This window comes from Alosa alosa, chromosome 16 (genome assembly GCF_017589495.1).
Source record: "Alosa alosa isolate M-15738 ecotype Scorff River chromosome 16, AALO_Geno_1.1, whole genome shotgun sequence".
NCBI lineage: Eukaryota > Metazoa > Chordata > Actinopteri > Clupeiformes > Clupeidae > Alosa > Alosa alosa.
In genome coordinates this window covers 28342044-28366161 of record NC_063204.1, presented here as the reverse complement: position 1 = coordinate 28366161, position 24118 = coordinate 28342044, and the positions used below count along the sequence as shown (strand labels likewise).

The window sequence follows — 24118 nt, the reverse complement described above, 5'->3', positions numbered from 1 at the left end:
TGCAAAGTCTCAAGAAAGAAAGAGAGAAAAGAAAGAAAGAAAGAAAGAAAAGAAAGAAAGAAAGCTTAATTGCTTAATTCAAACTAAAGTTTGAGAATTTCACAATTAATTATTAAATAATATGACAAACATTTGTATTAAACAGCTACAATTGAAATTCTGTTTTGTAAACAACAAACAATGACTTTGGGGTGAAATTATTCTGTAATGTGTATATCTAAGGATGGTTGGCAAGGATGGATGTGACCATGACATTGTAATGTCATCATCATATTTATATAAGTAAAACTAAATAAAGTATGCATTTTGATTTCATTTTGATCTACTGTGTTACTAGCAGTCAGATATATTATTACTAGTTAGCTACTTGATTGTTTTCTTGGTCCATTATATCTTAGCTTAGGATGGGGTGTTCTTGGCCCTTGACTGCAAACAAGGGGCAGAGAGACCAATTCACCATTGGAACAAACAAACTCATTGTAATCAGTCAGTTGAACAACAAAAGCATACCAGTAGATGGGGTTGAACTAATCATTGCTTAGACAGCTATTAAAACATTTAGTCATGATCACTCCCAGCATGTGAACTGGATTGTGAATTCTCATTCGCCTTTTCTCTGTTAAAAAGTGAAACTCTCTGCCCCTTTGACAGCTGGACCGGGAAGCCCCACCAGGTAACAGAGACGGGCAGGATGGCTATGGCTGAGGCAGGGCACCGGAGTAAGATTCTTCTCTCTCAATTCTCCCCTAGACACACCATCCTGAGAGGCCACTTTTACCTACCACAGGAAGCCCAAGAGAACTCTATAGCTAGCGGTTTGACAGGCAAACTGAACCCTGGCCTTTTATATCCTGCCAGGTTTGAGAAGTTGGACATCACTCCAAAAAGCGCCCAGAAGATTAAGCCCGTTCTGGAGCGCTGGATGGCCGAGGCAGAGGCCCGGCACCGGTCCGGCATGCAGAACCTGACTGAGTTTATCGGCAGTGAGCCGTCAAAAAAGCGCAAGCGGCGGACCTCGTTCACCCCTCAGGCCCTGGAGATCCTCAACAGCCACTTCGAGAAAAACACACACCCGTCCGGGCAGGAGATGACTGAGATCGCTGAGAAACTGAACTATGACCGCGAGGTGGTCCGTGTCTGGTTCTGCAACAAGCGGCAGGCGCTGAAGAATACAATAAAGCGCCTGAAGCAGCCAGAGATGGGCCCCATGGATGCTCCCATGGACCCCCTGGGAGATTCCTTGGAGGAGCACCCCTAATTGAACACACCAAAACAGGACGGGCCAATTGCCAGTAAACACCAAACCTGCTCACCACAAAAGGGACAACCCACCCCATAAACAGCTAAACTCTGGGGACTAAAAGAAAGGACAAGTGCCCCCCCCCCCACCCCTCCCCATATGTTTGCCTACTTTTGGTACCATCTGAATGGACTGTCAACAAAGATGGCAGAGCAGAAGTACATATTGTCAGTGTAGTCACTACAGTTATATAAAAGGACCTTAGCGAAAAACCAAATAACTATCTTGTATCTGCAGCAATGTTCAGTGGTCATGAGAGGGCAAGAGATTGATGACATTTGAGATATGAGGGAGACTTTAGTGCTGAGGTCACCGTGGAGTAATGGACAACAACAACAAAACTAACTACTTACCAAAGTCTGTTGCATCTCGATACAGAGATTTTTTTCTAGTGTAAATGTGTTCTAAATTTTTACCTTTGTATGCCGTCAAAAAAATCTAAGATATATGTGTGGGGTTGGGTAAAACATTTTATCTTTGTCTCACTTTACCACTTGGGTTTATATGTAAATATCTATGATAATCTGTCTTCAAGTCAAAATCACAAAAAAAAAAAAAACTTAATTGTCTTTGAATTCTTTTTTAGTCTTGAAAATTAATTTCTGCTTTCTGACATTATAAGCGTGTTCTCTTTGTTTTCTCCGAAGCTCTTGTACTGTCATGCCAATTTTTGCAGGTATTTACTGTTTGGTTGTTATGTGTGATGATTTGCAGACCTGAGGTGGTCCACGCTGCACAGATATTGCCAATAGACATACTGAGGGGCACTTCAACTCTCCACTTACTGCAGCTGTTTAAAAACCAGACATTTTATTGCCAAAGCCTGATAGCCAAAGAACACTATTTTGCTGCCCAAGAAAAAGGATGTTGAGGAGTGTTACCTTGGCCAAATCATCAGGGTGACCTTTTTAATCTTTCTTTTTTTTTATTTTATGCGCTGCTCTTTTAAGAGCTGGTGTGGTCCTAGCTTTCATTAATACAGACAGACTTTGAGCTTCACAGCAAATCTAGTTCACTGCTCACCTTATGACAGTTTATTTCCTGTCATTTTTCCCTAGTAGACTTTCTTTCAAAGTAGAAGGGGGTGCACTTGAGATAAGAAAATGATCATCATAGTTTACAAAAAAAATATTGGGCATGGCACAATTTCCAAAAGAATATTAGCGTTAAGAGAGAGCAAATTCAATCAGACAATAACTACTTGGACCATCTGATAATTGCTTGAACAACATCTACAGGGTTGTAGTGGCATTTTTGTAATAATTTTAAGTCATAGACAGAAGATCTTAAGTGTAAAAAAAATCATAGCTTAACTGTAGTATTCCATCCTATACTGCCATACCTATATTGTCAATATTGCCTTTTGACAAAGTATAACACCAAATAAATTGTGTTGGTCACTCAATCATGAGTTTTCAAGCTATTTTACAAAAGGTGTGTTGTATTATATGTCCCTGTTTTGGTTGAAACACAGTCAACTTTACTGTAAATGTATTTATTTTGTTATTTATTTATTTGTTTATTTATTTTTGTGTTAACTTATTTTGTTTGTTATACTTCAATGTATGGTCAAGAACAGGGTATGTAAGATTTTGAGCTCATTTGAAACATTACTGAAACACTTTTTTTGTGGGAAACGTGTGAAAGATCCACACAAGGTCTATTGATCTCACTGTATAGACAGATTTTGCTGTCATCCCATCTCTGAGTCCAGGACAGTCTGTCCCTTTGCCCCTTATTTAGTTGCTGATGTGCAAGCGCATGAAATAAAGAGGTAATCATTTACTTTGTGGTGATTCTGCTATAGTAATTTATCTGAGAAGTATAATGAAAAGGCTGGAACAAAGGTTATAGATAGTTCTACAATAGTACAACACATTTGCCATCCACTGTATGGACCCCCATATAATTACAGTTTTTTTGTGTTATTTATTTACAATTTTGTAAAGATCACTGACTGTGGATAAACAAATGTGCATTTTATTTCTCACTGGTAGAAGTCAGTGTTCAAAAAGGGATCACAGTTTCAGGAATTAGCAAAGAGGTTAGTCTCACTAACCGTGTAGCTCATGTGGCTTTGATAACACTACCTAATGTACTGGCATACATACAAAACCCTTTCTTTCACATCATTGTTCCTTCATGCATTTCCTCAACAACAACAAAAAATGTCTGCTCACCCCAGTATTACGTAAAATATCTCCTCATTTTTTTCACCTATTTTACAACCTTCATACAAAACCACTGAGTAATGCAGAATACTGACTCACATTTGTATGGGCAGGTACAAAGGCTTAGCATGATAAGCTTGAACCAAAAAAAGAAAGTAAAAGAAAAAAAAAACAAAGACTTTAGTTCTGACTTTGCTCATGTTTTAATGCTGGACCAAAGTTCAATAGTTATATGCACATTGTACAGAGAAATGGCAATTGTTGCTGACAATCTTGAATTATGAAACTGTTGAAGAAAATGTTTGAAAGGTATGTCATGAAAGCATTACCTCAGCACTGTCCAAATACAGCCAGAATCGCTGTGGGAACACCCCTTTTTGGATAAACTAGAAAAGAAGAAAACTAAAAGCTACAGTACACTCCTGTATATGTTTGTAAGTAGTCTTCACTTGTCACTTGGGTTTTTTGTTTTCTCTATAAAAAACATCTTTGCCACAGTTTTCCTCTGAGGATGTTGTTACCAGGGTCACATGTTCAAGATGTTTAAGACATTGTTGTTCCATGTGTTTTATTTAGTTTATTATTGTTTTATTTTCTTTTGACTACTGTTTGTGAATCACACTGTTTTTGTCAATTAGGATCACCCTTTTGGAAACCACAATAGATTTGCGACCTGATACTATTATTAAAGGGAAATGATTGAAGAAAAAAAGAATTAAAAAGAATTAAAAGATGAAAAAAATGTTTTATTTCTTAAGAAATTCTCACAGATTCACACATGAACCAGTTAGAAAAGTAAACATTGTTACTACTCAAAACCTCGAAACCAAAGCTGATGAACCTGTAAAGGTTGCTTTAAATTTTATAGACTGAAAACTGTATGTAATCTATAGAGCAATATCTGTTTGGTCAGTTGAGCTGCACTTTGTGTATTTCTAAACAGCTTCAAGTCTGTCACATTTATTTGTACCATAATTAATAATAAACAGTTGTTTGACATGAAATGATTTGCTTATGGGATTTCTTACTATTTACTCCTTATTTTTGCAATGCAAATGTGACCAGAATTAACATCTTCCTGTTAATTAAAAAAAATGCTAGAATGTTAATCGAGAGTCTTAGAGATGTCTCAACAACATTTGTATGGATCATTAAAATGTAATCGTAATTGTATGTGTCATTAAGATATTAAGATAATGTACCTTTTTGCATGTGAACATGCGGATTAAAGGTGATGATATGTTAAGATGACCACACGCAAGAATGTGGGTCTGAGGACATTTTTGTGGATGTGTGCGTGTGTATGTGTGTGTAGGTGTGTGTGTGTGTGTGTGTGTGTGTGTGTGTGTGTGTGTGTGTGAGAGAGAGAGAGAGAGAGAGAGAGAGAGAGAGAGAGAGAGAGACAGAGACAGACTGAGTGTGTTATTGCATGCAGCCTCAACAATGTTACAATATCTTCTGAAACTAGCAAAACTAGCAAATAACCTTAGGTACAATAAAAACTTTCTTCATTTAATATGCAATGCAGTACTTTTAAAAAATGTTTGCTTGCTTTTCCATTTGTTTTTTTACATACAAAAGTAAACAACTTTTAAAGGGGATTTCACAGTACAGCCCATTACCAAATGCATTACACAAACATTGTTTCCAATATGACATGGTGTCACAGCATTTCTTCTCTCTCTATGACGCCACAGCAGTACATAAACACCTTTGAAGAAACATGACCATCTTTTTAACACTCTGTCTCCCTAAATGCGTTTTTGTCATGCCACCTCTGCACCTCAATTTCCCCCGTCACCTGCTTCATTTTTCCTTAACAGTAATACTCTCAATTTTCCTTTTTATTCCATCAATGTATTACAACGCTGGCAGTAACTGTGAGTGAAAAGAAATTCTACAAAGGCCTCCGTCTGTCTGCAACAGTCTTTAAACGCAGAGGTCATGCTTAAAAGCGCACTAACGTCCTTCAATTCTCTGAGGGGTCAGCGAGTGATTCAGTCTAAGGTCCACAGGGTCAGCTGTGAGAAATCTCAGTTTGGGTTGTTTCCTATAAATATTTCATGTCTTTTTTTTTCTTCACCATAACATAACAATAATGAGACAAGTCAAAAAGAGAGGGAGAAGAAAGAAGAAGACAACGGGGGGGGGGGTGACGCATTCTCTTGGCTGAGAAGCCTTTTGAAACTAAACTCCAAAAGTTTGAGGCAGCTTTCTTGTCCACAAAGCCTTTGAAAAACTGACTGGCTGGCGAATGAGTAGTAAATAAATAAAAAATAATCATAGAAAAAGCCCACACAACATAAATTATTAACATTAGGCTGAGAGAGCTGATGTTGAAGATGTTTGAGTCTTTTTTTTTCTTTCATTCTTTTTTAGGGGGCTTTTCTCATCACTTTAGCGGAGCAGATGTATTTTTCAAGTGGTGAGGTAGTGCAAGGGGTTATTTGATATTCTTTTGTTTTGTCTCCCACCTCAATTTCATCATATTTCATTCTATTAGTCGAATAATTGTGCCAAGGCTTGCTATTCTGACTTCTATATTTTAGGTTTGGAAACTGCTGAATTGTTGTAAAAGTGTAACTAATAAAAATCTGTCCACATAACACAGCACTATCATGTTGGGGTTAGTCTCTCTCTCTCTCTCCAATCAGTAATGCTATAAAAGCATTGACAACAAATATTTTATAACAGCTCAAACATATATTTGTGTCTGTTACGGCCCACTAGGCCCTCTGTTTATTTTCTGGTCTTTGTCTGCAGGTGTGAGAGGAGGCTAGGCTATTTGCTGATGTGCTGCACTGGTGCTTATCAGTTTCATTTAAAAGGGATGCTTCCCCTGATGGAGGTACATTAACACCAGAGAGGGTTAAAGTGGAGTAATCAAGGATCTTTGTTAACACTTTATACAACAATTGGGTTCTATGGAACTATTTATTTGTTTCTGATTGGCCGAGGGACGTTCCATGAGTTAGAATATCCCTGGACATCGGTCACTCACCACGACTGACACAGCACTTAACAAAAAAGAGGGGTAGAGGAGTGCTTCCTGGACTCAAAAGTTTGGTTAAGTTAGAGGTGCTCTTTGCTCCCAGAAGAAGGCATGTAGCCGAAACGCGTTGGAGTTTTTTAGAAGGTTTACTTGACTAAGCCATAATAATAAAGGCTTTTTATTGATCTTTACCTTTTGAACTATTCTTTGACTATATTGCCCTTCTATGCTTTTATTTATTATTATTGTTTGGTTTTGTTTATGTAAAGCACATTAAATGACCTCTGTGTATGAAATGCGCTACAGTATATAAATAAACTTGACTTGACTTGACTTTTAACTTTTTCAATGGAGAGTGCCTTGGAGTTTCTTTGATTCTTGACACAGTACTTGGACCCGTCTCACACACTCACACTTTTGGCTTTAATTTCAAGGGTAAGTGTTGTGTATAATTTCACAAATTAATCCACACATCTTGCAATACATTGTAACTGAAGGACACCTAGTGTTCACCTGTGGACCTGCTGAGCCAAAATTAAGTGATCAACACATAAAAGATAACCTAAAAATAAATGTAGGCTACTGCTGCATCTTTCTCATCAAAGTCAGTAATATGTGGAGGTTCGATGGATCATTGACTAAAGATGCAAGTCAAAATACTGACAATTTGATAGATCTCTTCTGCTTTCCTTGATTTATAACCATAATTATCACCATACAATATTTCTGCAAACAGAGGAAGCACAATGGCTTCTTTCATTTAAACATTTCATTTAAACGTCTATAAGATACACTAAGAGTGGAAGACAGGAGGAAAGAGAGAGAGAGAGGGAGAGAGAGAACATAATAACATGTCAACAGTCCAATGGATTATGTTTCAATATCAGTCAGGACACTGTGTGTGTGTGTGTGTGTGTGAGCAGAAAGTGAGTGAAAGTGTGTGAGTGTGTTGGATGCAGATGGTTTTAAATTTGCTCTCTTTGTTTTTCTATCAGGCATGAAGCCTTCCCCCGCCTTATCTCCCTGGCAATGGACGCGTGCAGGGCTGATGTTCTCGCAAAATGAAATGTCGCCACATCTCTCACCCACCATCTCTCCTACTCATGCCCCTCAAGGTTGAGATGTTTTTTTCCTCACTCTCTCTCTCTCTCTTTCTTTCTTTTCCGCTCTCTCTCTCTCTCTCTCACACACACACACACACACTTTCTCAAATATACACAATCATTCTCACAATACATTTAGAAACTGTTTGCGGATCAAATATACACACATAAACACACGCGCACACACACACACACACACACACACACACACAGACACACAAATGCACTTACATCAAAAGGCCTTCAGCCACTTCAAGCATCACCTGCCTTTGCAACTCTGCACACCTTCATGCCTTCAAATAGGCTATTACCAATTCTCACATAGCTCAGTGTCTGTGCATACCATCCCCAACCCATTTTCTCTCTCTCCCTCTCTCATTCTCTCTCTCTCATTCCTTCCTTCCGTCTCTGTGTTTGTATTTGTCCCCATTATTAGCCTTCATGCCTTTGGAGAAGGAAGGAAAACAACACTTGCTTTTGATGATATGCTGCTGTAGTGGACTGCACAGGAGATCGGATTGTTCCCAGTCCATTTAGCTTCCTGTCCACCCAATTCTAACAGCTCCCTGTCTCTCTGTAAGATGACTAGCACTCCAGATGACCAGGACAGGCCTGCCAGAACCCATCCAAACTCAGCCACTCATACTACTGAAGTAATTCGTCCAAAGACATCTGATTAACCTCTGTGTAAGCCAATTTTGTCCAACCAACAAAATTTAACTGCCAATAAAAATCCCAACATTGTTGGATCTGTTTTTTGGATGAAAACAATTACAGTATTTCCTGCAGACAATTGTGGCTTTGATACATAGATATGATGGGCGAAGTGCAAAGTCTTAAGTCTAACTACAGCTGATTTAACACATAGGCAACATTTTGCTAATTAAAAACCATGGGAAAGACCTTAACAAAAAATATGGATGAGTGTGCTTCCAGTAATGCTTATGCCACACAATAGCTTCAGTTCATGCACGAGAACTTTATTTGTTGATAGACTTTGCACTTTATCTGCTATTTAAATTCTTGAATTTCCCCTAGGGATCAATAAAGTCTATCTATCTATCTATCTATCTATCTATCTATCTATCTATCTATCTATCTATCTAAAATTATGGCCCAGGGACAAAAGTCCACCTTCCTGGCACAATATCACCATGCTGGGAGAACAGAGCAACCACAGGGGGTTTACATATGGCTAAAATAGAGGTTTGTTGTTGTTGACATGTTTAAAGGAGGATATTCCTAACCAGTCTAACCAGAATTAGGCTCATCTAGAGACAGAACCATACCATGGCACTTTTCTGAACTATACATATCATGCAAGTTGATTTGTTTATTTAGCTAAATCGATGTAAATTAAGTAAACACATGTAATATATGGCAGAGAGAGAAAAAAGATAGCCAAGATTTGACGTCTACAAGAGAGTAAGAGATGGAGACAGAGATGGACAGTGCAGGAAGTAAAGATGGCTCAGGTGAGATGGAGAGCGAGGTTCAGATGTATCTTCGCCGTCCTATTAGTGGCCAACTGCCGCATGGACACTCATGTCTTCCTCTCTGGCCTGTGTGATGAGCCCAGCTGCACACATCACAGGTGGAGAAAAGGGTTGAAGGGGAGGGATTGGGGATGGAAGAGAGAAGGGGATGGGGAAAACAGAGAGAAAGCGAGAGTGACTCAGAAAAGAGGAGAGAAAAGACAGGAGAGGGAGAGGGCAAGATGGGGATCACTCCGAGACTGGGAAAATGTCAATAGGCCCATAATGATACCTGATGGGTGCCCGGAACACACTCTCCACTCTTGTGCTCTCCTCTCCCTCTTCCACTCTCTCCGTTGCCTTTCCCCTCTCAGACTAACCTGCCCGAGTTGCACTACACTTGAAAACATAATTAGAGGTAAAAAGTGGACATGAAGCTCTCTCGCTCTTTCTCCACCTCGCTCGCTCTTGTTTCTCAACCCCACTCCCACCCCAGCTCAACACACACACACACACACACACACACACAGTATGGACACATGCAGACACACACCCACACACACGTGAATACACACCTTTTCACAGTAACCAAAGCTCTTTGTTTTATGTGTTTCTCCCTCAAGACCCTAACACTCCCTCCACCCTCATCCACTCTTGCTCGTCTTAAGGGGGAGGGAGAAGAAGGGAAGAGAGTGAAAGAGAGAGAGAGAGAGAGAGAAAGAGAGAGATGAGTGAGAGAGCTCCTTCTGTGAGTCGCCAAGGTGCTCCCTAGTCCATTGTGCTGCGGGCTGTCAGGTTAAATTAGGGACTACAGGCTCCGTGAGTGTAAAAAAATCAATACTTGATGGAAGATTGCTCCCCGGAAAATCTGTTTTGATTCTAGGATTAATTCTTGACCAAAGGCTCCGGCGAAATGACATGCCATTAGGGCCGAAAATGAACACATTCGGCAGTGGAAATTGGATGGAAATGTGTCAGGTGATTGCCCCGGCTAGTTGTTTTGCTCTCAGTGCACAAGGAAAAGGACTGAAGGAAGGAGAGGTGTGGCAGAGAGAGAGAGAGAGAGAGAGAGAGAGAGAGAGAGAGAGAGAGAGAGAGAGAGAGAGAGAGAGAGATGGTAGTCAGAGAAGAAGAGAGGGGAGGCAGGGAGAGAAGAGCAAAAGGAGAGACAAGGCCCACGGACTGACTCCATTTCCATGTGGCCTTCAGGGTATTCTCAGGGCTATTGTTGTCCGGCTACTGCAAATGCATTCTGCCTAGGTGAAATGCATTTGTCCACCAGACCTTTCTAGGCTCTCCTGTGTTTCACCTTAAAGCGCAAGGCGAAGAATGGAACATCTTAAAAACAAAGCAAGGGCCTTTTCTGCTCGTCTCCACAGTGAAGATAAAGGAGAAGGAGAGATGCAATATTAATGAACAGAGTAATATGTTTGTCATCACAAATAACACATTTTCATTTAAAAGGACGGGGAAAAGCAGATAGTGACCGAGGGGCTCCACTTGTCATTAAACAACAATGTGCCTTCAAGTCAAAGTTGTGCTAAAACCTTTTTTATTATGGATAGGTCTTGTAAATAGACTGCTGACCTTTGAGAGTCTCAACAAATCTGGCTGAAGTGAGATGCACAGCAATGAACTGTAAGCAAATCATTGTGATAGCAGCAATACAACAGACCTAGCATGCCTGCAAGTAACATCACATCACCACAGACAGCAAATGCTATCCTTTCTTTTAAAAGACGATCATGCCAAAATGCATCTGTCTTAAGACAGTTTTATCTGGACATCTGATACAGTCTTATGATCGTATAAGACAAGCTAAATTCAACAGAACCTTAATAATATTCCTCTAGGTAATCTCTGAATCATATGAAAATTCAGAAAATTGGGGTTAAAGTTTATTGTTTGATAAAGTGTCTCACAATGAGATGATTGAACGTAATAGTAACTGGAGAAAGAAAGCAATTATTCCTATTTATTAGGCCTACATTAAAAAGTGTAAATTAAATAAATCAAATTAAGAAGTCTAGATGTGATGCATGTTAGATCTATGAGAATAGCAATGTCTATCAAGACAAAATAATTAGACATGGTTAGACAAGGCGTTGTTCTTCCATCAGTTTCACAGAACTATGAGTTGAATCTAAAGAATTCAAAACATTTGCTGGTAAATAATTCTTATTGTAGGCTATAGGCCTAAACATATTGAAATAACAAACTGAATAGAGTCCAGAACAATATCTAATCTCATCATAGGGCAGGCTATATTCTACATGCTACAGACAAGTTTGTTGGGTCAGAGGAGAAACAGGTCAAACGACACCTACGTCTAGGTGAGGCGGATGATGTCGAAGAAACTATGCTTATGATTAGGCCAGGTGTTTGTTTGTAGATTGTTTAACTGTTAGAGCTGGTCAATGGTGACATCTGCTGGTGGTTTCAAACACATTTAATGGTTTACATGCAAACACTCCGAAACAGAAGGTGGCAGTACGTAGGCCTATATTACTTCTCAACCTAAATAATGGCCTGTAACTCACGAAAAAAATATATGTCGTATTTTGATGACGAGGTGCCTCTGTGTGAGCAGCATGATGAATAGCTCACCTACCTGCTACGGTCTCTTGCTGGTAGTGCCTACTACCACAGAATTCTTCCCCCTGTGTTAAGCGTAATGTGAACATTTGCAGTATTGCATGGCAGAGGCTATTGTCAACAATGTCGTGGGTCAAATCTTTGGCCTCTGGAAATGAAGACATTTTCGATGAAGATACAGATGATATTAGCCTACAGAATAAGGAATGGAAACAAAACATGGAAAAGCGAGCCAAGGTGATTAGCCGTGGTTGCCATGTCAAAGAAGTAGGCTAGCCAGCCGTGGTATGTTGGCTAGCGGAGGATTTTCAGGTTATGCCCGTAATTTCATGGCTGTAGGTACCAAAACTGGCTGTTGTGGTATAACAATGGTATTTTTGTAGGATGGCTACCGAGATGGTGTTGACGCAGGGAAAGAAGCATCCCTTCAGCTTGGTTTTAACGATGGATACAGGGAAGGAGCGATCCGAATGAAGGCCATTGGGCAACTCAAAGGAATTGTAAGGTAATGTTGAATGGCTAATTTTATATTCCCCCTGTGTTGTAGGCCATGGCAAGCCACCCAGTTTACTTTAAGCTTTAAAGCCTGGGTATGTGGACATTTTTGGTTTCAGGAACACATTTCTGCTATCTTTTTGAAAATGTGTTTTTTGGGGGAGAAATATAGGACGTCAATTAGGCTGTCATGAGATCAATTCTCTTATCTACTTATTTACCACCAACCTGAAACCGGCCGGTTTGTTGCTCTCTGTCAGTGGCTGGTTGTTTTCTTCCTCACAGTAAAAGCTGAGCTCAGTGGCATCTGATTCATGTGTCTGTGGCACTGGGCATGGTGAACAAGTCTGCTAGCTAGCCATAACTCATGTCTCCCTCCCTCCCTTCCTCCCTTTTGTTCCTGATTGCACACCCATTGTTTGTCCCTGCCTCACACACTCAGTGCTCTGCAGTGTTGGAGTGAACGGCAAGCTGTAAAAAGCTCTGCCTCGGCCTCCATATCCAGCCTGATGCAGGATGTAGTGCAACACGAGGAGGCTGTCCTGGAGGCCATGAAGAGGGCTCAGGAGAGGCCCATTCCCAGTGTTGGGGAGGTTTCAGAGGCCGTGGAGGACCTTGAGATGGCAGTGGATCAGGAGCCGCCACAGGCACAGGCCCAGACAGTGAACTGTGGCAAGGGAGACTGCTGCAAGAAAGAATCACACTGCTGTAGGGAGCAGTCTGCATGCTCCTCCACTGCCACGGTGAGCTTGGAGGAGTTGGTCACAAGGTGTGCGAAGCTGGCAACAGAGCTGGAACTGTCCGAGGAATTTGTAGGTCACATACAACAGCTGAAGACATATGGGCTCTGACTCAACGATAAAGATTACTACTTTTTTTTAAGTGTACTATTTGAATTGTATTGAATTGTTCTGTTTGTCTTTTGGACTGATCCTTTGTCTGACATCATTTCATTGCCTCAAATTGAAACCTAAAAAGCACTAATATGGATGATGTGGAATTGAAATGATTTGACTGTAAGGAGTAGACTTTGACCTCAAAAATAAAATGGCCAGCATTGTTATCTTTTGTAACTTTGTACATGAAAAATACTCAGATATGTGGCATTTAAAGTGAGTGTGGAACTCATTTATGTGAGTTCAATGTGACATTCTGACATGTGACAATCATAGTTTTTGTGCTGATTCGCCATGAATGAGACCAATTAGGTCGTAAATATCAGCCTTGCTGATATACTAGTAAATGAAACAAAAAAGACTAATATTACACCTGTTTGAAATAAAACATTGGCTTTGGTGTTTGTTGTATGTGTCACTATCACACAGACACAGAAAGTTTTAATAGTCTCAACAACATTGCAGTTCAACATAGCAAAAGCTGAATGGTACAGTAGGCCTACTCCAAGACAACTTTAAATGTCATAACTCAGTGATGTTCAGATTTGACTGTTATCTAAGCTTCTGAAAATGGATCTGCAATCTGTTGGTTGTTGGACAAAGCATGAAAAGAAAACATAGTTACCCTTGGGGATCAATAAAGTATATATCTATCTAGTTCTGTAAGAGACCGCCTGCAGTCGATGCAGTTGCACTTGGTCTACCTAAATCATTCAAGTTATGGTAGGAACCAACAATCTGTTGTAGCAGTATGATGTACCATTTAGGCTTACCTCCAACCCTGAGGATATATATATATTACCCAGGTAGCGTTTGATGGTAATAACGTTTCTATAGTGTGACTGCGAGTTAATGACCCTGCAGCAACATAGTGTCAAGCGCTGTTCAACCTCTAGTCGTCGGAAAGTGAAACTGCTGTGACTTGAAATCTACGAAACTTCCTGGTGGTAAACGCGGTTCGTCATATATCAGAGAAGAACCAGGGAGCTTCAGGAGCGGGTAGGGAATGAAACGAAACCCATCTGACTAATTTTTTTTTGCATTGATGTGCTTAAATGTGTTAGAAACTGGATTAGGCTACGATAGCCTACTCTTGAATCCATCTAACACACCCTAACTCGACTGACTCTCACGAGGCGATTGTTTAGTCTCACAATGCTGCAGTGATAATAACACTCGCATTTGGCTATATTTTATTTTATGGATTTATGATGGTTTAATTGCCCACCTTATGGAGTATCAAGATTTCATGTATCGTATATAGCAAAAGGCATTTCTACGATTTTCATAGTAGTAGTCTACATAACAGGCTACTGTACGTAAACGTATGATTTCATTCCGCTCACGTCCGTTCGACTGCATGCCTGGTACTACTAGCACGCCTGGCTGGTTTGATATTTTGGTCTGTTCCTGGTCACAACTCATTCGACTATGCATTTGAAATGCGTTAGGGCTAGTGTAGGCCTATGTTTTCCACACGAATTCTGATAGGTGAGAAGTTATAGTAGACCAAGTAATGAACTTAACTTGTTTCTGTCCGTTTTGTTTGTCTGCTCGGCGCTGGCTAGTTTGCATTTGTGTAGAGAAACAAACCTGCAGTAGGCCTACGTTGCGTTATTATGCTGTCATTTCATGTAATACAGATAAATCTCAACACAAGCGACTATATTATAGAATGTACAAGACACCTCTTGTTACAATCTGGGTCATTCTGGAGGAACCTGCCCCTCCCTTCTGACGACAGTAGGCAAAGTAACTTTATCATGAGCTTTCTGTGTGTTAGGCCTAATGCAAAATTACAATTTTCTTTCTTATTTACACTATTATATATTGTAAACTCTGTAAACATACTGAAAATTGACATTACACTTATTATCAATTCCATCCATTCTTTCATGAGGGACAGAATAAAGATGTTAATATGTGAATTTCAGTTAACAAATGTAGTATTCTGCAAATTATGAACCCATTTTTGTATTTTCTGTATTTACACAGAACAGACGGTCCACGTTGTGGATGCCAGTAAGGGCTCCAACCCTTGCCTGAGGACCTGGACTGAAACCTCAGCCAGGTCCGTGTAAAAAACATGGGGAATGCATGTAGTTGCTGTTGTCCTGAAAACCCCTGTGAACGGCAGGATGAGGTACAGCGGCTGCTAGATACCGTCCAGAGCCCTCAGACCTCCAGTAAAGTTTTGGACGGGGCTCCAGTGAGTACAGACTGTACCACTGCAGAAAGGTAAGACAGAGGACACTCCTGGGTTCACTTTTCTAAATTTGTCAGTTTGGAAAAAAAAAAAAAAAACCTTCTACTTCCCATACAGATAAAACTACTACCCATACATATAAAACAGAAGAGTTAGATTTTACACCAGAACTTATTTAAATCACTCTGTTTATCTCACTCTAATCTTCTTCGCAGCTCTGAGACACCTTCACCTACAGATGACCAGGTGGCCGACCAGTTGAAAGCAGGCACGCCACTGGATGCCGCTCAACCTGAGGTGGTCTCAGGTGAGGCAAATGTGCAGGTGAAGGCAGACCTTCAGGTGAAGCCTGAAGCATCAGGTGATGCTGCTAATGTACATGGGAATACAGTGTTTGCTGTGGACAGGAGCATACTGTCAGACCAGCAGGAGGTAGCTGCTGGAGTGGTGTCACAAGTGTTGGCAGATGCCACTAAGATTGTCAAAGTGTCTGGAGAGGAGGATGTCCCAACTTCCACTGCACCACAAACCCAGGATGTATCCACTGGTAGGGTTGAAACCCAGGATGCTTTCCCTGAGAAGGTGGAGAGCCAGGCTGTGTCCACAGAGAAGCTGGAGGTGCCTTTCACCATGACCAAGAGCCCCTCTGTTTCTGTAGAGAAGTTGGAGAGTGAGGAGGACGCTTCAACTGTGAGCGATAGCCAGGCTGATTCCACACTGATCAAGAACCAGGCTGTTTCCGCAGAGAAGCCAGAGAACAAGGACGTTTCCACTGTGAGTGATAACCAGGCTGCTCTCATCGGAATTGAAAGCCAGGCTGATTCCACACTGATCACGCCCCAGGCTGTTTCCATTGAGAAGCAGGAGAGCCAGGAAACTGCCACCGTGATCGAAGACCATGCTGTTGCTCCTGTGATCGAGAGCCAAGCCGCTGCCACCGCCATCGACACCCAGGCTGTTGCCACAGAGGACCTGGAGAGCCATACTTCTGCTATCGTGATCGATAGCCAGGCCACTTCCACCATTACTGATAACCAGACTGTTTCTCCTATTATTGTGCCTGAGACCCCTGACTGCTCTGTTAAAGTAGAGGTTCAGGATGATTTAACAAAGATTGACACTACACCACCGAAAAGCCCAGAGAAGAAAGAAGTACTTGCTGAACTTGAACAGGATACAGTTGTGCACTTCAATGGTTCCCTTGCAGAGCGTGTGTCTGTCAAGGACATTGTCGATGATGTCATTCTACCTGAAGAGCACCTTTCCACCAGTAAGGTAGATGTAAAGAAAGTAAACCTGTTGATGCCCAATTCATCAGCTGAGGAGGATTTGACTGAGGCTTCCACTGACACTCATGCCCAGTATGGAAACTCTGTAGCCCGGGATTGTGAACAAAATATGCCCCTGCACAGTAGTGAGGATGAACAGCCACTCACCCCTGCCGTGCTTAACATAGATGCTAAGCTTGCTGAGTCGATCCCACAGCACAGCAGTGATGTTCATGCGATCAGTATGGAGGAATCGTGCTCTGAGAGAGGTCTTGAACTCAACTCTGCTACCACTGACACTTCTGAAAGGTAAGTCCGTTAGTGCAGTTTGATTGGCTAGGTCCCATAATAGGACTTCTGTTACGTGTAATGAATGGAGTTTAGTTCAGACAGGCAGCAATTGTTGTAGACCAATGATAGATTTCACAAAGAATTGTTGTGTGAGCTGTAGGATCAACATTTTCCAGATAAAATGAATGGTTTGTCCGTCTGATATTATGTAAGTCAGTGATTGAGATTTTTTTTGCCACTTCTGGTCCTGTAACCGACAGTGTGCAAGATGGCGAGGACAAAAAGAGGACTGACAAGGATTCGAACATCACAGAGGATGCCTGCAATGGTGAAGACTTGGACAACCCCCTCTCCTCAGTTACACCTGAAAAAGATCTACACACTGAGATTAGGTTAGTGCCTGCTGCCACCAACAGATGGCACCAAAAGACAGGTAGAATTTTGCCATGTGTTTTAATTCCAAAGATGTTTTCTATCTGAGACATGCACCATCTGTGTAAAATTCCATTCAAGAGGTACTTATCAGAACAAATGGCTTAGATTGGTAAATCTATTTTCCGATTTGTATAAAATAAACAGAATTGTATGAGTAAATAATGTTTTTAGTATCTGCCCCTGGTGTCTACATTTCCAAGTAACAGGCTTTCAGACATGCAGATGAGGCTTTATATTATAGTAACCCATAAGGGGATTTTATGATCTGACCTACATACATTCCCACCTGTCTCAGTTGTTTTCCATAAGTTATATGCACAATAATCAAAGCAAAAAGTTTTAATAAAAAACATCTCTTTATCACTTTTATCAAAGTCCTTTTAGGCAAGTCCCTCCACTCGGCGGCCATATGGCAACTCTTTTTGGGCACTCGTCGGGCATCCATTTCGGCAGAAATGCGCGTGCGCAAGGCTTCGCGACACCAATCTTGCTCAAGCGGCGAGATCACAACACATGATTGGCACGATGTCTTCACAACACACCATATGATTGGCTCAATGTATTCACATCACACCACATGATTGGCTCAATGTATTCACATGTCGACGTTTTGCTGAGGAAGGGGTGTGATATGTGTAGTAACGGCCATATTGGTGTAACAAACTAGCCCCATGCATTTCTAAGGAGGATTTTTTGAGTGCTGTGTCTCCTCATTAGAAAGTCTCTGCTTTTATTCACTCTTTATCATCATTTTTGTGTGTACCTGTATTTGTGTACAGAGACCCTGCTGCAGACTCTGATGCCCAAGATGTGGTTGGCCTGGCCACTGTGTCTTCACTGGATGATCTGTTGGAGGAACAAGAGGCAGTGACATCCATGATGTCCAAGCAGGATAAGCTAGAAGTGGAGGCAAAGAGAGTTGCTGCTGGAATCGCAGATGGGGAGCTGGTCGGGTGTCCAGATGAGAGACCTGGAAGTGCTGGCAGATTGAGTCCGGTGTCGGATGGCAATGATCTTAACTGGTATGTCAATTGCACAACCATTGACGTGAATAAGATGAAGTCAGTTTAATCTAAACATTAATTATGGAGTATATGGTGTGACCACCCTCTGTGTTTCCCCCTGTCGGTGTGTTCGCACCGCGCATTGGCTGGCATGAGACGCCAGGGTGCTTAATTGACAATTAGCCACACCTAGAACCAGACAAACTTTTACTGGCCCCCACACACATGTTCTTGCTGACGACATGCATGCACACAGTCACTTTCTCATACACTTCCCTCACTGCACATCAGTCATTCTCCACTCTCACTCTGTCTTCTTGCTGGCACTCCATTCATTCATTCCATTCTCAGCCAGATCCCTCATCCCCTAGGCATTTTGTTTTCTGATATAAATAAATGTAAAATTTAATTTGATGTTGGTCTCCCTTGCATGTTTGCGGCCCACGCAAGCCTGGGTCGTAACAATGGTGAATGCCAGCCTGTATTTAATTTCACCCCCACCTTCCCCCCTACAGTGAAGAAGATCTCTATCGTGGTGAGGAGGAGATTGAGGAAGAACTGGACAAGAAAAAAACGCTGGAAATTACCAGTAAGTAACCTTAAATGACTACTTGGATTATATTTAGTCTTTCCATTAATATTGTACTGTAACTCTCCTGCCTCCTGTTGATCATCCTTTCAATACAGTTCCAGGACCGGATGACCGATGCAGTCTTGAGCCGCCCATGGCCATTTTGATGTACAGTGAGAGGGAGTGGAAAGGGCAAACCACTAAAAGTGCTGTCATCAGAAAGGTTCATTTGCATCTTTATATTACATTTAACATTTTACAGTGTGTCTAAGAAAAGACCCCTAAGAATTTGCCTGCCTCAAGCATTATATCAGTATACGTAATGCCAGGTTTTAGTTTGAACCCTATCAGAAGACTTGCCTATTAGACTGCAGTGAATCTAGTATATAACTTGAGTGGATGCAGCATGTACTCCTATAACAGAACTAATTGCAGTGTTTTGATGCCTGTGAGCTCCTTGTCTGCCACCTTCACTCTACATGCCATATTCCAGGGCTACGCTGCGCTCTCAGAGAGCTTCCGATGCCTCCGGCGGGTCCGAGGAGACAACTACTGTGCCCTGCGAGCCTCCCTGTACCAGGCACTGATGAGCACCACCCAGCTTCCTGACTGGCTGCAGCAGGAGAGCTTCTTATTGGTATGGCCATCTCTTCCACCTCTGGGGGTACTGCACTGACTATATATAGTTGGGTGTGTTACCACAGACCTATTTTGAATGGACAGCATGTCTCCCAAGAAATTCAAATATGTTTTATTTTTGAAAAGGTTGTTTCATTCTGTGTAATTGAAGATGTTAGCCAAATGCAAAATAATGTGTTGAGAAAATGTTTTTTACTGTTGACCATGCTTGGGTATGTTTAAGTTGTAAGTTGACACTACATCATATTGTTTTGGGGTTTTGGTTAGGAATCTTAATAAGCCATACCATTCACATGATATCTGTTTTTGACCTCAGGTCTGAACAATGATTATAATGAGATTTTTGTTTTAATTTTGCCTTTTTCCCAGAAGGCGGAAGAGCTTCAGTCTCAATATGGTCTGATTAACGGATGGGTGTTTCCTGACATATGTAAGCCGATGAATGGGATTGAAAATGATGTGGATCTGATGAAACATTACCTGAGCCTTCTTCAGAAATGGGTACAACTCTCATTTGTTAATTGTGGATTGGCTCTTGAGTTGTTGACATGTTATTTTTTTCCATATCAGTCAATATAGCATGTCATACATTGGGGATGCTGAGTTTCTGAGTGTTTATATCAGGGTTCCCATGGGTCATGGAATTTCTGGAATATAATGAAATTTTGGAAAATCTATTCCAGACATGGAAAGTCAGGGAATTTTATAATTTTTTGTGCAAAGTCATGGAATATTAGGGAATTTTGTTGCAGCAGTTTAAAGCTTACTTGCCAAAATATATTAATACAAATATATTTCCACGCAAAATTAGTGTATGCCTGGTTATTATTAGTTATTAGGAGGTTTACTGCTTGCTTGAGTAGCCCAGCTTTGGTTATTCAATGCCCCTTTATTCATCTCCTGCTCTACAAAAGTAAAAGATTCTTGAACGCTACGCGGCTGCTCTGAAATCATTGGTCGTTATTGTATTATTCATTATATAGTAAGTCATGGAAATTCAGGTTTTTTGTCAGGGAAAAGTCATGGAATTGTACATTTGATTTAGAGTGGGAACCCTGTTATATGTATATGTATTTGTATGTGTGTGCGTGTGTGTGTGTGTGTGCGTGTGTGTCTCCAGTGGCATGCGGTGGCAGACTCCTCTGGGCTCGAGGAGCGCAGGCGTGTGTGTGATGAGCTCTTCCAGGGCGGAGAGGACGAGTTTGGCCTCATGGAGGCGCTCAAGCTGCTGATGTTAGCCCGCGCCGTGGAATTGCACGCCGCCATGCAGAAGGGCGATGATGTGCCCATCTTCTGCTGGCTGCTATTTGCCCGCGACACCTCCTCGTGCCCGCGCACGTTCCTGGCCAACCACCTGAGCCAGGTGGGCTTCAGTGGAGGTTTGGAGCAGGTGAGAGCGTTTGAGAGTTGATATGTATGCCACTTCTTAGAAGTCCTGTGTCTGACTGTACTAAATTATCCTTAAAACCGGTATGTGCAAACATACTACACAGATTGCGGTCATTTTAAACCCATATCAAGAACATCAGTCTTTAGAACCAGTCTGACCACCTCCGCACACACACACTCTTTTTCTCTTTGTTTTATTAGGGTGATGCATTGCTACATTCACCCATCATATCTGACTGTCTAGATTAATTCTGCTTTATCAATCTAATGAATCTACTAACAAAGTACACAATGCCAGAATGATTGTGTAAGCATCAATCACTCCCTGAAGTGATGAAGGAGGTTAACCCACTCCCTTACCACACTCACTTACCTCACCCCATGCCCAGCAGCCCAGTGCATAGCAAACTAGTTTGCACTACTACAACAATAAATGATTTAGTCGAAGGAGGTCACTTGCGCTTCAGCCTGGTTGGTGCTCACGGAACAGGACGCAGATGTTAAATGAGGAGACCCAAGGTCTAACTAGAACCAAGGAGCAGGACCGGAGAACACAACAATTTAAGTGATTTTTATTAGCCTAGTGGCAACCGACTAACGTTTCGACGCCCATGCGTCTTCTTCAGAGTCCTAATCCAATAAACGATTTAGATTAGGAGTCTCATAATCAGATTGAAAGAAATTAAATGATTTGTTGTAGACCAATGGTCCCCAAACTACGGCCCGCCACCTCATTTTGGGTGGCCCCCCAAAACATGTCCGTGGTATATAGCATCTGGCCCGCATGGCAGTACGACATTGTCAAACTATAACCTCCGTAATTTCCCCCATTCATTCTCTATTGCGAGTCTTAACAGTATACATGTAATACTCCTTTTGTCAACTGGTGGTTGTTTTGGCGCTGTTTCGCGTTTGCCATCGAAAACAGAATGAAATGTAGGCCTACCTGCAAACAATGTAAGAGGCCTATGCTGACTGCATCAGTGCTCAAAGTATTCTACAAGTTTATCAATTAATTGTTAATAACTAACTTCTATTCAAGTCATATTTCTGGGACTTTTTGGGATAATTATTTCTATTTTTTTATTCCCTCGTTCAAATGTTCATACAAATTCACAAAGTTCTCATCAGGTGAGTGAAAGTGGTCATTTCAGATGTTTTTGCCAGCACTTCATAAAACTCTCATAGTTTGAGAACTTCAAATTATTTGTAGGAAATTGCATGTTCACAACTTGAGCTGTGTATGTAAAGACACAGAGTTCAGAGTTCACACATTTTGAATAAAATACACTTTTGGGACTCCCTGCTAATACTTTTGGGAATGCTATTTTTTTTATTAGTATTATTTCATTTGAGCTACATTTTACACTGAAATGGCATGATTGCAATATATACACAGCTAATAATGGTATTAAATTGCAGTAGCCTATGATTAAATGTAATGGAATATTCCACTAAGGTAGACTGCTGTTGTTCACAGCACTAAGCTATTACTGGATATACTCTGAGTCTCTAGCCCTCTCTCAGAGCCAGGCATAGTGAGCTGGCCTTTGGAAAAAAAAGTTTGGGGACCACTGTTGTAGACTCTCCCTTATTCGTATGATTTTTTAGCCTGTGCTTTAAAACCACTAAACTAGACCATACTTGACTTACAGTTACTGTAATGGAATGATGCTATGTGGTTTAAACTGATTCTCGTTGGTGTACCCACCCATACTGTATGTTTGTGATTGGCGATTTAAATGCAGATTGGAAGAAAACAAGTTGGATGACATTACTGGCATCTTGCGTTGCCTTCAACAATGCACCCTTTAACTGCCAGATGGGAAAGTTGTGTTGATATAACCTACCAACTCTTGTTTTATCCTCTGTGTTATAGGTGGAGATGTTTCTCTTGGGTTATGCTCTACGCCACACCATCAAGGCCTACCGCCTGTACATGGCTGAGACAGAAGAGTTCATCACACATTACCCTGATGACCATGTTCAAGACTGGCCCTGTCTTTGCCTGGTAACTGAGGATGACCGTCATTACAACGTGGCAGTTGGCGAGCCTATCTGTCCTCAGGACAATCTCTCTGGAGGACCGCAGTGATTGGCTATTCAGCTCTTCTTTTTCTGCTACTTTGATTGTTGACCCAAGAGATCAGGGTTCGAGCATGGCCAACTCAGGATACTACTTTCAGCTTACTTAAATATACTATTTTCCTCTGCATCACATTTGCTACTGTATTGTGGAATCTTTCCCTGGAAGTCTTCCTTTGGACGCTACAAAGGCCTTTGTTGGCTGTCTACAGTAGCTTTATACCTCATGCAGATGGACTTGGTGAAAAAAAGACAACAGCTGCAAAGAAAAGCACTCCTAAGCACAATAAGGGAAGGATGCTTGAAGAACTGTAACTTAGGAGTTGTATACACTATATTTTTTCAAAGGTTGTAATTTATACGGGTCAGGAAAGGAGATGTTGGGACACTGGGCAGTCCTGACCAACCAAAAACTCAAATTAAGTGGCTCTCATCTTGGTGTATTGCCCTTACAGACAAACAGTATAATGATCCTAACCCATGAAGAAAATGACCAACTCAGCCTGGCCCACACACTTTATCATGGTTTGTGGTTACAATTTGTGCATTCCTCAACTATGCCTGATTCTTTTTTTTCCTCACTCAGAGCAAACGGATTGTTTACTGTCTGAAGGCATGTCTACTTATGAAGTAGAATTTAAAATCTTAAAAAACAGGTATTTAATTCAAAAAATGTGCCAATATTTCTGCAAGTGGAATTATCAGCCCAAGCTTTTGATTTGTGTTTTTTACCTGATGTATTGCAAGGGTTCACAAGTCATTTAGGGCTCTCATGTACAGTAATATTTTCTTGTACTACTGATTGTAATAGACTAACAACAGATGCTGTATTTTTATACGTGACTCAGTTGAGTTTTAGGATAAAATAATTGTCAGTGAATCTTTAGCTGGTTAAACTAACACTGGTGCTTAACAACAAAGAGGGATTTAAAAAAAAAAAAAGAGTTGGAGAGAAAATGTCTGAAACAGGTGCAATTTTAATCTCCAGAGTATGTAATAAAAGACACGTTTTGTCAATCATGATGGACCATGTGTGTGATGGACCCCCTGTTTTAAAGAAACAAAATTCTAATACATGATGCATGGTACATGATAACATATAGATGAGTCTGGTTAAAAAATACTTTTCACATACGATCATGCGCTGATAAGGTCAAAGCTGGCAATACTGACTGCCATATGTTAACATAAAATTATTGTAAA

The 24118-nt window shown here is 41.1% G+C and overlaps 3 protein-coding genes across 3 annotated transcripts in view; all 3 read left to right on the top strand.

The window, feature by feature from the left end:
- pou6f2 (POU class 6 homeobox 2) overlaps positions 1–1373 on the top strand; it is a 101399-nt gene extending 100026 nt beyond the window's left edge. Inside the window, exon 13 of the mRNA XM_048265635.1 lies at positions 652–1373. Coding sequence (XP_048121592.1) covers positions 652–1258 — 607 coding nt within the window. The 3' untranslated portion in view covers positions 1259–1373. The remainder of the gene's footprint in view (positions 1–651) is intronic.
- Positions 1374–11591: 10218 nt separating this feature from the next.
- otulina (OTU deubiquitinase with linear linkage specificity a) lies at positions 11592–13427 on the top strand. Its single transcript, XM_048266074.1, has 3 exons — positions 11592–11873; positions 12020–12141; positions 12574–13427. Exons 1-3 carry the CDS (start codon positions 11760–11762, stop codon positions 12980–12982), a joined length of 645 nt encoding a protein of 214 aa, XP_048122031.1. The 5' UTR covers positions 11592–11759; the 3' UTR covers positions 12983–13427.
- Positions 13428–13529: 102 nt separating this feature from the next.
- LOC125309274 (flocculation protein FLO11-like) lies at positions 13530–23994 on the top strand. Its single transcript, XM_048266072.1, has 11 exons — positions 13530–14026; positions 15023–15265; positions 15449–16810; positions 17053–17184; positions 18007–18249; positions 18747–18820; positions 18919–19025; positions 19296–19439; positions 19811–19942; positions 20562–20831; positions 22710–23994. The coding sequence occupies exons 2-11, from the start codon at positions 15114–15116 to the stop codon at positions 22923–22925; spliced, it is 2832 nt and encodes a 943-aa protein (XP_048122029.1). The 5' UTR covers positions 13530–14026; positions 15023–15113; the 3' UTR covers positions 22926–23994.
- Positions 23995–24118: the final 124 nt, after the last annotated feature.